At 38.0% G+C, this 14,610-nt stretch overlaps 2 protein-coding genes and 1 long non-coding RNA gene across 9 annotated transcripts in view; 2 read left to right on the plus strand and 1 right to left on the minus strand.

The window, feature by feature from the left end:
* rxraa (retinoid X receptor, alpha a) overlaps positions 1 to 3,732 on the plus strand; it is a 131,949-nt gene extending 128,217 nt beyond the window's left edge. For all 7 annotated transcript variants that reach the window (XM_043221653.1, XM_043221655.1, XM_043221650.1 and 4 more), the window contains 2 exons: positions 461 to 566; positions 770 to 3,732. In XM_043221653.1, the coding sequence (XP_043077588.1) occupies positions 461 to 566; positions 770 to 917 (254 nt within the window). In that variant the 3' untranslated portion in view covers positions 918 to 3,732. The remainder of the gene's footprint in view (positions 1 to 460; positions 567 to 769) is intronic.
* A 1,025-nt stretch (positions 3,733 to 4,757) lies between these two features.
* On the plus strand, positions 4,758 to 6,744 carry LOC122326258. Its single transcript, XR_006247456.1, has 3 exons — positions 4,758 to 4,793; positions 5,981 to 6,304; positions 6,612 to 6,744. It is a non-coding gene; the product is annotated as an uncharacterized LOC122326258 (long non-coding RNA).
* LOC122326699 (dynein axonemal intermediate chain 1-like) lies at positions 6,427 to 12,286 on the minus strand. The gene is made up of 11 exons (XM_043221804.1): positions 12,156 to 12,286; positions 11,925 to 12,042; positions 11,793 to 11,836; positions 11,468 to 11,715; positions 11,071 to 11,160; positions 10,908 to 10,989; positions 10,508 to 10,581; positions 9,626 to 9,771; positions 8,125 to 8,230; positions 7,392 to 7,574; positions 6,427 to 6,703 (listed from the first exon to the last, which is right to left on the minus strand). The coding sequence occupies exons 1-11, from the start codon at positions 12,175 to 12,177 to the stop codon at positions 6,623 to 6,625; spliced, it is 1,194 nt and encodes a 397-aa protein (XP_043077739.1). The 5' UTR covers positions 12,178 to 12,286; the 3' UTR covers positions 6,427 to 6,622.
* Between the last annotated feature and the right edge of the window lie 2,324 nt (positions 12,287 to 14,610).

Here is a 14,610-nt window from a genome sequence, read left to right on the forward strand (position 1 = left end):
AGTCAGAAGTGTGTTTCTAATGATGAAAATCTATAGACGTATAGCTTTAGTTCTTGAAATCAATATTGTAGGCAAATTCTAATTGCCCGTGATGTTCTCCTGATCCCATGTCCAATGATTCCCTGTCAGTCTGATTTTTTTAAACACTGGCCTTTGTACCCCAGAGTAAACAATCCCCCCCCCAATAATGAGAAAGACAGGCCTCTCTTCTGTTCCCTTCACTTTATAGAGGGGGATAAAAGACAGCTCTCATTTGCCCAATTAGAGGCCCCTTCCAGAGTACCGGATTGAGTTGAGAAAGAATTAGTCTTAGGAATGTAATTCTGTATTTTGAAGATATCGGTTAGGTTCCATTAGTGTTTTCGAGTTTTATCGGCTGCATTGCTCTTCTGGGAGGCTGTTCTGGAGCGCAATAGTACAGTTTCTCCTCCAAAACTTTGTTATGCATCTTCTGTTTCAGACTCTAAAGGCCTGTCAAACCCAGGTGAGGTGGAGGCGCTCAGAGAAAAGGTCTATGCCTCTCTGGAAGCCTACTGCAAACAGAAGTACCCTGAACAACCTGGAAGGTACAAGAACCACTTACCTGCAGGGCCTGAATTATATATACTGAGATATGATCAAAAAGATATTTCTGAAGAACAGCTTCATACTTAGGTCTTGTCTGACTTCAAAGGCTGTCAGGTTGTCAGAGTTGTATCAAGCACAGATAAGAGCCATCGGTTTAATTGTGCATCCGTCATGTTTTGATCATGTGTGTTTTTGCGTGCAGGTTTGCTAAGCTGTTGCTGCGGCTCCCTGCCCTGCGTTCAATTGGATTGAAGTGTTTGGAGCATCTGTTCTTCTTCAAGCTCATAGGAGATACGCCCATCGATACCTTCCTCATGGAGATGTTAGAAGCGCCCCACCAAATGACATAATGACATAACGTCCTCCTGTCGCCGGGGGGGACACAAGGGTCTGCCACCCCAAAGGCCCCTTAGAAACTGAACACGTGACACCATTTGCCAGAGCAAATTAACTTTCAGAACCAATACAAAGTCATGGCGTCCATGGGTCTGTTTTATACTTTGTATAAAGATATAAATATATACACGCAAGAAAAAAAGATGACAATGGACTTCAAGCCCACAGACAACAGTGGACACGGGTGTATCAAACTATCCTTCACATATGAAAAAAAAAATACGATAGATTTAGTGGAGGTGCAGTAATTGCAGGAATCTTTTATGCAGGGTCGTGTACGTTGGGATATAATGGGTCTAATGGGAGGGATCCAAGGCTGTAATCAGCCTCATTCAGGATTGGATAGGGCCATCCTGGGCTGGCGTGTCTGGGCACATGAAGACTTATGGGAGATGATGATGATGATGATCGTGGAAATGCGGGTAATAATCTGGGTTTCTAACACAAACATTGTGTTTTCAGTCCCTGGTGGGAGTTTTTGCGATTACAATCCTGCTCGAATTGCCGTTTTTTTCCCCCTCAAGCGGGCTGTTCCTGATAGAATGTTCTTGTAATTACTGTCATTTAAGAAGCCAGTTTGCTCTGAACCAAGTGAGCATTATCTGTGGTGTGTGGGAGACGCAATAAGGACGTAACTTCAGGATCAGACAGGAACGGGCCGCCTGAGGTCGATGGGAGCAGATCCCAGCATCTAATGAGCCACCCTGAGCTTTGGATTATGATCATTCACACTTTTTCATTATGCACTCGAAACATGAGCTTTTAAAAAAATCAAATCTGCCTGTTCTCACAGAAACCCGCGATTATGATCAACGTAAACGAAGGACGCTTATAGCGGACATCCTGCCACCTGTGAGCCGCCCACATGTCCCACTGTGTCTCGTCTGTATACCAATACACCTCAAGTGGTTTTCCAAACGAGCTTGACACTTGTACAGTTTATTACAACCAATTCAGTATTGGTATCCTGTATTTTTTTGGAGGATTTTTCAAAATGCGTGACGTTACCTCTCTTTCGGTCACTTTTACTATGGTGTAGTCTTTTGTGTCCCCCATCCACTCCTGTGTCAGCCGTTCACACGAGCCGCCTCATGCATTCAGGTCTTGCAAATGTTTGTTATCATTAGGATGTTTCTAAGCACTTAACCTCATGTTTCAAGTCCCATTGTTGTGTTTCTGGGGCTGCCTTTTTATTATGAGGTATCATCTGTTTCCTGGGTCTGTAATTTGCCATCTTCCGCATTTTCTTTATTTTCTGTATGCTGCTGCTGCTAAACTATGCATTTAGCATTTTTCTTTTCCCAAAGACTGTCCATGGTGAGGTTGATTTTTTTTTTTCAAACTCTGGCAAGGAAAGACCACATGTGAACAAGGTTACACCGCCAGGACCAAGATTCGGGTCTCCAGCAGTATATAGAGAGCTATTAGGAGTGGAGCAGTACTGGTTGAGAATAATACTGAGGCAATGGGAGAGCTGAGACTTCCACCTAGTGGTGGAGATACAGCACTGCAACATTACTTGAATTTTGTACAAGTATTTAATTGGATAAAAATGGCACTTTTACGTGATGTTATCAATGTTTGTTTTTGTTTGAGTGCAGTCTCAAAGGGGTCTTCAGCAATAGCTTGATTTAAATCACTCGATTTGGTTTATCCAGAGGGAAGCCCAAGCAACTTCGGTCCATGCCGTTTCTTTAGGATGCGTCTCCATTTCTGAAAATCAGCTTTTCGTCCTCTTACCCTCATTTCCTTGCGTGGCAAATGAATTTTAATGGCTTCGCTAGACTTTTTAATGAATGAATATTTTGGATCACCGGTGACTTGAAGCCATATTCAGGTTTGAGATCAAAAACTTTTCTCCTGTTGGAAATGGAGCAATGCAGAAACGATAACCTAGATAGAATTAATACATACGCAAATGCTTTATAACGTAAAGCTATATTTTGTCTATATGTAAATGTGTGTATATTTCTAAATATGAAAGTATATAAATCCATTCTTTAAATGTTTCCGAAACGATGTTATTAAGGGAGCCAAGCGTTTTTTCTTAAATTGACTAAAACCAGGCCTAATTGCACTGTTGTATTCTCAAATGCTAGAAATGTTTTTAATTGCTGAAGCTTTTGTGTTCAGCCTTGAATTACACACACAGTTAAATTTTAGACTAATACCAGCAGTTGAGAGCCCTAAGAAAAGATCCTACACCAGCTCCTTGACTTATGAATCATTTTATGTTCGCAAAAACCTCAAACAAATGTCTCGTTGGTGGAAAGAAATCGAAAGGAACCCATCGCTTAGCCACTTTCCCCCCCGCAATCTAAACTAGAAAGGATAAACTTTGACCCTGACACAGTCACCGCTTCAGTCGTCACAGAGACAGGACCTTTTAAAAACGTTGAGAAAACTATAGGAAAAAAATCTATTTTTGTACAAATGTAATTTTATCCCTTGCTTATATATCCTCCCTTCCTTCCTCTTTCTGTGGGCTGTTGTATACATTGTGTAAGTGTTGATTTGAAGTGGGGAAAAATTCAAATCGGAGCATTTGAAAGTGGATTGTGTGAGGGATGATGTCAACTCCGACACCTTCACCCTTTTCACCTCCACTTTGCCTTTTGGTTTCCTTCTTTCGCCATCTCAGAGAGAAGGACTGTCCTCTCATCATATTTTGTCTTATTTTTACGGAAATGAAAAAGTCATCTGTTCTACTTTGTGGGTTGTTCTTTGATGTTTTGTCTTTCAATCAAATTAAACGTCTAATTCAAAATATGGTATGTGTTATGTCTTCACTAAACTTGCTGGACCTACACATTTTTTAATACATTTTTATTTCATTTTAGTTTCTTGCCACGTGGGATAGCAAATAATGCAAATACATGTTTTATTTGTCACAGGTTCGGCTGAATTTTCCCACTCTGATGTTAATCCAACCATATTTGTAACACTTTTTTTCCTAGTACAAATATTACCGACGTAACACTACATGAATACTAACTCTAAAGGAAGGTCTGCATGAGTAGAGGGATGCAGTGCCTCCTCGAACTCTTATTGGATGAGTACAAAGTACAAAAATAAAACTCAAAGGTATGGAAACATTTAGTGAGTGATCGGCTTGGTGAAATCCTCTTTATCTGTAACCACAATGACCTGCAGTGTTTACAGAGCACTGGTGATACAAAATGAAAGGGACTATAAAAGAGTGGCTTGACTTCTGTTCAGTAAAAATAACTGAACACAACTGAAATGTTCCGAAACATGCACACATGAGCATAATAAGCGTTGTATTCACTTGCATGCATGCATATGCCTTGTGATACTCTCTAAAGCCATAACCTGGGGGACAAGTAAAATTGAGTAAATTGTTATTTTTGTTTTCTTCGTGCTAATAACGTTTTTTTTTTCACATGGACTGTTTTACCAAGGCATTCACTACGTTTCTGGGAACATTTCAGTTGCATTGCCGTCTACGGAGACTCAGACAGCTCTCGGATTTCGACAAAAAAATGTGTTCAGAAGATGAACGAAGGTCTTACGGGTTTGGAACTACGTGAGGGTGAGTAATTTATGACAGAATTTACTTACAGGTCACGGGACTTGTGACATCCATTGTTGTTCCAATTATCCGACCTAATAAGCTTATGCATATCCTTAAACATCTGTAACGTTAGACAAATATTTGAAGGTGCGCTGTGTAAATGTTGGCAGCCTCTGGCGGTGAGATTGTGAATTGCAACAAACCCCTCCCTTTGAGGAAGCTACGGTGGCCGATACAGAAATATGTCGTCGTTCGAGAAAGCGGAGATGGCTAGCGATAAGGTTTCTTTACAAAGGTAAATTCATTCTTTATATTTACATAATTATTTGATCAATCGATATGTTATTGCAAATGTATTATTGTTACTTGTTCATCATTGTGTCAGTGTTGTATTCGCATGAACAACATAGTGACTAGACGCACTGTATTTGTCCTCTGTCGGTTACTGTACAAGCATAATGGCGACTTCCAGGTAAAGGGGACCCGCGGTACATGTAGATATAAATCGCTCTAAACAAAATTTTTTCAAAATTAAATTCAACCCATTTTTACAAAATAATAAAAAATAGACTGTTTCACGTCTAGATATTTTAACTTGAGACGATGAAAATTAAATAACTTGCCCTACACAATATTTTCTATGTCTATATTTACTGTATATTTTCTGTCTATAGTTTCTAGATGAAAACAATTTTTCTTGCTAAAGATTATTTTTACCTAAACACATATGCTATTCAATGCTAATCTGATCTGTGCATTAATTTGAGTAGTGACTGATATTATTGGAGTAATAAAAAATATATATAAAGCCTCTACAAACGCTAGATATCATGAATATAAATAATTGGGAATCATGTTAAAAAAATGAAATCAAATAATAATGATAGCCAATGTGGCGATTGACCACACATAATCCAGAGGTTAGAGAACCATTAACTGCCAATAATGCAAAGAAAATAGCTTTTTCATTACATGAGATTTCATACATAACAATATCTGTATGTCACACGGACCTACATGACTAATGAGCTCTCTTGTGAAAATGTACAGCACGCAGTGCTTGAATTTTTCTTTCACTAATTCATTCAGCAGATGCTCCAGTTCAGCCCTAGTGAAGACAAATAGCACAAACCTTTCAGCACAAAGTCTTTAGATTTAGACTTATTTATTTTAAAAGGTTGCAAACTTGGTGCACAAAAAGGAGAAGGAAATCTAAGTAAATGTAGTGCACAAAAAAAGGGAAAAGAAATGTTCTTGAAGAAGTCAGAAGCGGGCGGTTATGTAGTACAGATGTAGTTGTATGAAGTGTGTGTGTAACAATTGTGCTGAGAATCTTTGTATCCTTTTCCTAATACTTTATATATGAAGCCGTTTGTAGAGAGTCAGAGGAGAAACAGTACTTGCGTTTTTTTTTAATTTATAATAAATATCTAGGATAAGAAATGCACTAGGCATTTCTGATCATGGATATATATTTCACAGGTCACGGATCAGAGCGGTGTGTTCTGGGGCTGACAGCTGGTCTGAGGGAGGCCGTGTCTGTGTCAGCGATGCAGCTATGTGAATGGACTCCATCTCCACTACGGGACTGTCCACCGCCGCAGTGGTGGCCATTAGTGTATAGCTCATACTGGTTTTGATATTTCTCTCCAGCCAGGAGAGTGTGCCAGTGCCGGCTCTAAAGAACTCACATCAAAGGAACAAACAGAGGTTCTTGCTGACAGCGTGAGTGAGAAAAAATTGGAGACGGAATGCTGTTTATATTTTGTACTGCCTGCAGCGATCAATTGCAGACTGAGCAACAAGGTTTGTCATGAATTAATATTTTGAAAACATCATTTCATAAAAGTTTCTTTGCTGTTTATAAAGGCCTCCAAACGAAACACTAGAGGACAGTGAGTTTGCAGATGCAAAAACAGAACAGTGCCTGAGAGGAATTTAATGTTTTATTGTAATTTTTGGGCTTAAATCGTATTTATGATTATGAATCTTTAATAAATAAAGTGAAATATCTTTTTTTTTTTTACATTTTACAGGTGTGCTGTAAGACTAACTCATATTTCTAGACAAAAGATAGTTCAAATGTTTCAATAAAATTTTTGCTGTGCCTCAGTTCTTCCCAGGCTATCTCAGTGAGCTCAACAGTTGCTCCATCTTTGCTATTTCCACCTCCGAACTCATCGGCAAGTCCTGACCCTTCTTGTCCTGTGGAGCCAAAGAGAGAAATGAAGAGGCCGAGATGAGTCAGCTGCTGGTAGTGAGAGGACTGAAGCAGGGGTGCCACTAACAATCACAAACACTTCTCAGTGTGAAGCTCCCATTTAAACGTTTCCATCTCGACCGGCGGAGGTAATGAGAGAGGTGTTAGTGCGATGTTATTTCCTCCGTGTGCCGCGGCGGAACAAAACCGTCAGAGATTCACTCTAATCTCGCATGACATTTGTCTGATACGATTACAGTGACACATTGGTGAGGGAGAATAATCAAAGATCGCCATGGTTACTGTCCGTGCCATGATGAGGACCAGATGAACTTCTTCCTGCTTTAATGCTCTTGCTCTAATTAAATGCTATCCTGTTCCTGTCAATCATTAGGCAACATTTTAAGCAATTACAAGTCTAGCGATCACTCTGAGAACATCTGCTAAATGTGTTTAGCAGAATGCTAAAGTGCAGATACTCACAGAGTGGAGGGATCTTCAGTGAGCTCTAGTAAGCAGTTCAGAGTTACAGCTATTAATATAATCAATCAGATCCTAACTTGGGAGGGCTATTGAGTGAAATCAATTTGCTATATATTGCTATTTGGAGGATTATTCACATCACCTGACTGTCACAGATGCGGATACAGCATTTCAGCACATGTAGCATAGCACTGATCGATTAAGAATTACCTTAGGCTTCTTGCGGAGGTTGGGAGAGAGCTTGAGGCTAGTGACATGGCCGCGGTCATCGCCCACGATGATGATGGGATGGACAGGGTTGAATTCAATGTGCAAGAGCTTGGTCTTCTTGGACACCACTTTTTGCTGGCAGAGAGCCTCATATTCGTTAATGCTGAGGTCGAACACATGGACCTGAGAGAAATTGAGGAGGAGGCAGTTTTAGACTTTGCATTAATGTTGCATGAGTTTATGGTTTGATATTTTCAGTGTAATTAGCACCTCTATATTTTTTTTCTCTTGCAGTCATCCAGCAAAAGATAATGGATATTAAAATGAATAGTAATCTCATCGTCCACATTGGTATTTATGTATTATGCTGCCCTCCTAAGAACAGTCTCTGCTCTGGCTGGATCCAGTGACAGAGGATACATTCTAAAACACTTAATTTCTCAGACATTATTGTTAGTATAAGTGGTTTGGAAAATGAATGTATAGCTGATCATTTCATTTTTTTGTTATTATTATCAAAATAAAATTTGTCTTATGCTGATAATACATGAGTCAACTTTTTGAGCAATGTTTTTGGGTAATTTTAGCCAATGTTGCTGTCACCAGGCCAAAGACTGATCTAAGTTATAAAGACAGAAATTTAAGTAATTTTTCCATTCTCAATTGAAAAATTGCTCAAAAATTTGCCCTGTGTATCATCAGCCGTGTTAGAATGCAGAATTGTACTCTTTACCTTTCCATCAGTGGTGACAGCGGCAAAGACAGTAGAGGAGTATGGAGCCCAGGCCACATCTGTCACTGCAGCTCCAATTTCCAGTTCAAAGGTGAACACGGGAGACCTGTGAAGATACATTTATTGTTAATTTCATATCTACAGTTCAGTTCAAATAAAGCTCTAACAGAAACTATAGTGCCACCATTCTCAATTCAAATGTGGGCTGTTGGAGTAACTGATGTTTAATTGTCTAATTGTGAAAACTAACAGAGGCACGCCTGGGCTATGCTTTAATGGAGCACTCCAACTCCCCCAGAGTCAATAAATTGAGTTTTACCACTTTTTAATCCATTCAGCCGTTCTCTGCTATCTCCCGATAGCGCATAGCTTAGCATAGTTCATTGAATCCAATTAGACCAGTAATTGCGTGAAATCACTGCGCCTGCTGCGGCCATGATACGGCAGCAAACTTCCTTGATTATTACACCAGAATGGGAGTATAGTTCCTAATCAAATTAGCCTAGAAAATAGCAGCTTTTCACTTTCCGTCGGTCTTAGTACACAATATAACTACAGAAGGGTCAAATTTTAAATAGGAAAAAGTATACTGACACTCTTGTCTTTTTTAAAAGTGTTGCTACTGGTCTAATGGATTTAATGATCTATGCTAAGCTATGCTAAAAGTGTTATCGGCTGGGGGAGTTGGAGAAATTCTAATAAAAAGTATTCTGTTTAAAGAATCAACAACACTGTCACAATCAGTAAGAATAAGAGAGAATCAGCAGTACCACATAATCCCAATTATTAAAGGAGAGTGCTTAACACTCTTGAGGTAACGGATGAATTTATCCCCTGGCGTTTGTTTGTACACCAGATTTCATAATACTCTGTATATCACTGCCTGCCTGCCACTCACTAAGCTTGTGCCATAAGATTAAAGTAACACATATTTTTTAGCACGGGAGGATTAAAATACACCGCTATATAAAAGTTTAATGTCTGCAAGATTTTTTGGATGTTTTTGAAAGAAGTTTCTTACACTGACCATATCGCAGAATTAGAACTTAAATGAGAACTGAAGCCAAATTTAAATGGGCCAAAATGTAACACTGAAAAAAAATGTTTTGGACAAAAAGGGTACTAAAAATGCCTGCCAGTTATAGTCAGTACGCAGGATTATCTGTTGGTGCAAAATTTCATACAAAGCTAAACTGTATATCAACAACTAAAAACTGTATATGAGAAAGACAGTTCCTATGTCAACAGTTTAATGAACAGAAAATCCTTATATAACGTACAGTGGCCTAATAAAGAGTTAAGAGTTTTATCAATGCATCAGAATTATACACGCTGTGCTTGTATCGATTGTAAAGATACAAATAGATCAAACATTTGACTGATTTTACATTTAGGTAAAATAATTGTAAATGTAAAAAAAACAAATACATGTAAAATTCATATTATTCAAAATGGTGACAGACTAAAAAAGCGCTATCGACATAGCGGAATATACTAATACTTCATAGTTTGATCCCAAATTTTGACCATCCAGTCCCAGCCACAGGAGATGAAGACATCAGGATGGAAGGGATTCCACCTCACACGAGTGACATTCATGAAGTGGGCATCATATGACTCCACGAACCTATTATAGAGTTTGGAGATCTGCGAAACACAAACATACTTGTTAAATAACATTAGAAAAGCACAGCTCTCTTGCTCCTGTTATACTGCTAAATTATCCCCTGGTCCTTTTTAATAAGCAATAGTAGTAGTGAGAACATCTGCTGAAGTAGCAGTGACATTTAAAACATTCCTTAAGATGAGATTGACACCATTTGTTCTTGTATTAATCCTGCAGCATCTGTTAAACTTTAAGGGATGCTGACTTAACATTAGCATATATATTTATATAAAACGTGAATAAAACAAAACTGTCTGGTCTGGTGAATTGCATAATTTGTATGCTAGTCTACCCCTGGCTGGAAAAAATAAAGGAGAGACAGAGATAGAATGTTATCAGTCGGTGCAGAGACATTATAACCGAACAATTTATAATTCGCACTTAAGAGAATGTGCAGTTATCATTTTTCCTCATTTAGTCTCCCCAAAAGGGGTGTACTTGTTTTACTACTTAATTTAGTGGATAGTAATTATTTTTCTATCTTTACTTACTACTTAGTAATAATACTTCCTTGTTTGATGACAGGGATATTATAAACAGTGACTGATCAGCATTAGACGAACACAAAAAGCTTCTCCTGCCCGATTCAGAACAACACATGACTCCATATCTTCAGAGAGCAGGATGTTTACAGGGTATTTGTTAAAGTAAAATGTATACATAGACAAAACGTTTAGTTGATTAAGCGTATGATTGGCCTTGGTGATGGTAACTGACCTTGTGAATCTTTCCATACTCGGTGCCAACAAGAAAATTGTCCTTTTGTTTGTGAAAGTCCATTGATGTTCCAACTAGTCCCATAAAGAAAATGTCTTCCATGAGTAAGCTAATAATTAAAGCGCATATATATATATATATATATATATATATATATATATATATATATATATATATATATTTAGTTTGACATTATTCTGTTCTGTGAAAAAAACAAAGTTAAATGCAAATACCAACTGCGGCAAAATCATATTTACATCTGTATTACATTTAGGAAGGATGGGTAAAGTGATTGTGAATGTGACTAGTTGTGCAATGAAAGCTGCTAATAACGGAGCATTATTAAATACTTGTATTACACACTTGTAATTACTGACCAGTGCGGTAAGGTGGTTCATACCTGTAGAAAAGACATCCTTAAGGTTATCAGGAATTGTGTCTGGGACTGGGAGCTTGATCGTGTCTGTAAAGACTAGTTTGTGCTAAAATTCAAATGACTGCCATCAGACAGCATACAATAATGACTTTCTTTAGAATCAACCTTTAGATATTTCCTTCTGTACCTTTACGAGAGTCCAAGACACCACTCGTCCATCCGCAGCCACAGAGATGAAGTTATGATTACCATCCAAATCATCTTTCTGCCACTTCACCTGTAATGAAGACAATGACTGTCTCATCAACCGATCATCACCGGAGTGTATATTTATGTAAGTATTTTAAAGCAATAGTATAATATATAGTATATTTGTACTGTACTGAGAGATCACAGCATGCACATTTCGGTAGATAGTAGACACCGTAGACAGTACTGTAATTATTCCAAATTACAGTAGTAAGAGTATACTGGTACTTATTCTAAACATTGTATTAAACATACAGCTCCACTGTTATATTTTCAGTAGTGAAGGTTTACCAGCACTGTTTTAACTGAGTCCATTGTCACATCTTCATCCATACCTGTGTCACAGCACCTCTGTGTCTGCCAGGGCTGGCTCTGCTGTTCCAAAATGGCTCATCACGCTTTTTCTGTAGATTATAGACTGCGACACAGCCGTCAAACAAACCTACAGCCACTAGGTGGGACAGATGTTCATGGATATCTACACACGTTATGCCTGAGACCGTGTTAAAGATGAATTCTGGGTAATTGGGGTTCCCCAGGGTGTACAAGACAAGCATACCACCCCCCTGCTGAGTAAATTCATCTGAAAGGGAAAGATAAACATTTCTGAGCCATTTAGATTACAAATGATTGCTTGTGTACGGTAAATAGTAAACTTACCTGACCCAAAGGTGACAGCAAACAAATCATAGTGTTTTTGATCCCTAGAAATAAAAATAAAAAATACAAATGCCACTCAAAGTGATTTTTATTTAACTTATGACTGCCTTTTTAATACAGTGTAAAACTCACCAGCAGAGGGCAGTCACAGACAGACTTTTGCCTTTTTCGTACTCAAATTTCCACAAAGGGAGCAGAGTGCCCTTCTCTCCTCTGAATGCATCAGATGCATCCTCAAAGTACATGAAATCTGAGGTTTGGACATTTACATAAGAAAAAGACATGCTCTTTTTAATATCTGTCCATCTCTCTGTAATCCAAAAAAATGGGTGTAGTGTAATAATTATTTTATAAATAAATTACCATATAAAATGTCTGCAAACATCCTGTGAAAGACCTTACCCTCCAGGTACCTGGCTAGCCCAGCCAGATGGGTTATATCATAGATCTGTAACCACAAGAGGGGATTTTATAAAAGATCTTTTCTAGATGAAGGTATATGCACTTTGTTACAACACAACCTTCATTTGTGAATCTTCAAATTCCTCCTCTTTTATGGACTGATGGCTTGATTTGTCCCGGCTCTTAATTTCCTCTTGATAAAAATCATAGATTTCCCACTACAGAAAAAGCAGGGCACACTAACATTGCACATGTCCATATTCACTGTAATACATAATTCTGTTTCGCAAAATTTTGATCAAAATGATTAACCAGCAAATTAAACTATTTTCTCACCTGGCTGGCTGTAGCACTGAAGTTGGTGTACTCTGGTGGGCTGGTTTGAGTTGCTTTGTCCTGCAAAAGATTGATTTTAAAAAGCGAATAATGTTGTAATCATAATTAATAACAGTAAGAGCAGTCGTGTAACCCATAGGACCAAGACTCCGCTGCTGAAAAGAATCTGAAATCCCAATGTCCAGATTAAACTATAGATATCATGTTTTTTTTAAATCAAGGATGATGTGCAGACGATATGGCACTGGTTACACGTTTATGGAAAGGCTGTCAGTCATGAGTTGAGATGGAAGTAGATTTTGAAAGTTTAAAAGTTTTAAGGTATAATGCAAAGAGAGTCTCGGAATAATAATAAACAATAAATAAGTCAGTAGATCAGAATAATGAACAAAGTTATGTCTCGAGCAAGCCACGACTCTCAAACTCCAAATGTAAAAAAAATCACAATCAAAACAGATACACGTCTAGCTATTTGTTCTCAAGCCAACAAAAAGTCTGTTCTGTTCATAAAATTTTATTTGCTTTCATACCTGTTCAGATTTCACCGTCCCAGTTTTGCTTTCAACTTTTGCAGACATTTTTGCTTTCAACCGCTCCGTCTGCTTAACCGATCCGATCTCGGAAACTGCGTTGTCAGGGCAGCGGCATGTGGCTGTCATGACAATAACGCGCATGCGCATAATGAAGTGTTGCGACAACCTATACTATTACTGTATATTAACTGAAGTGGTGTGATGCTTTAAGTGCTCTTTGTATTTATCTCGATGTACGGAATCACTCGTGTTGAGAAGCTCGACTCATTCCTGCGAATCGGTTCTTTTGAATAACGCCAGTTCGTGGACGAAGAGGTTCAGAATCTGAAAGTTGACCCTCTGTATGGGAGACTCAACTGCGTTGCTTCAGGGCAGCGGCATCTGTCTGCCTGGACATTAACGCGCATGCGCATATTGTCCTTCACCTGCCACTCATGAAATGTAGAAGCAATCCTTTTATATAATTATCGACTGTAAAAAAAAAAAAAAGTTTAAAAGTAGCGGAAGATAAATGAACGCAAGGACCAATCAGAGGCGTCCAGATTAGTCATCTCTGAAATGCCAGAGTTTCAGTGCGCGTGCAAATTCTACAAACAAAAAATTCTATAAACATTGTTATAATTTTTTAAATTAGTCATTCCTGTTATGCAGTAACTTTTCTGTCTCTGTAATTTACTTACTCATATTTTCTATAAAATAGTCACATATTTATAGGAAATTTACTCACCTTTTTATTGATATATGTTAAATTTGATCATGTCCTCAGTTTAATGTAATCAATTTCCACTAGAAATATAAACCATGAAATTATAAAAACCTTAAAGATATCTTTTCCCTACAATTTTCTTCATTTGACTGTCCCACAGGAGCAGCCATGGCCTAATGGATAGAGAGTCGGGTCTGTTGTGTGTGTGTGTGTGTGTGTGTGTGTGTGTGTGTGCACCTTTGATGGGTTAAATGCATAGCACAAATTCCAAGGATAGCCCCTTTCTAAAGTCATTTTCCACTCTTTTAGGATGTACTTTCTCATCTTCCAAAATAGACTACAATTCCACTGAGATCCTTTTCAGGAAGTGAGATTGTTTATTTTTAGCTGCAATTTGACTCTCAACAACTCACTCCTACTTTTTTAAGTTTTGAGATGTTCTCCTGCTTGTCCCGCTCTTAAAGTTCCACCCTGTTAGGCTATTTTATGGAGAACGTTTGACTGGTCAAAAAAAAAAAAAGTCTCTTATTATGTTTACTATTATGTCTGAAAACTTATGTTCATCTGATAATTAGAAGATTAAAGAGCGAAAAACGAAATCTAATTTATCTCAAAATTTTCCACTCTCTGAAAATTCAAATAGAATGAATAGTATTTATCATATACTTCTTTTGGCATTTCGGAAGCAGTACTTACCACCTGATTAAGATCCACCAGCTTGAAATATGAATACTTGATGAATATGAATATAATGTTTCCCCTGGTCTGAAGATTTTGTTCATTATGGCGTAGTGTAGCATTATGGCGTATTGCTCGTTATTCTTTAACATTTACATTATTA

This window comes from Puntigrus tetrazona, chromosome 21 (assembly GCF_018831695.1).
Source record: "Puntigrus tetrazona isolate hp1 chromosome 21, ASM1883169v1, whole genome shotgun sequence".
Classification (NCBI taxonomy): Eukaryota; Metazoa; Chordata; class Actinopteri; order Cypriniformes; family Cyprinidae; genus Puntigrus; species Puntigrus tetrazona.

What these genes read in the sequence shown, in the direction of transcription:
- LOC122326699 (XM_043221804.1), bottom strand. Translation starts at nt 12,177, where the DNA reads ATGTTTGCAGACATTTTATATG. An exon ending in TCTGTGACTGCCCTCTGCTG is followed by an intron (nt 11,837 to 11,924) that starts GTGAGTTTTACA and finishes TTTTATTTCTAG; the next exon opens with GGATCAAAAACACTATGATT. An exon ending in AGTATGGAAAGATTCACAAG is followed by an intron (nt 9,772 to 10,507) that starts GTCAGTTACCAT and finishes TGTGTTTCGCAG; the next exon opens with ATCTCCAAACTCTATAATAG.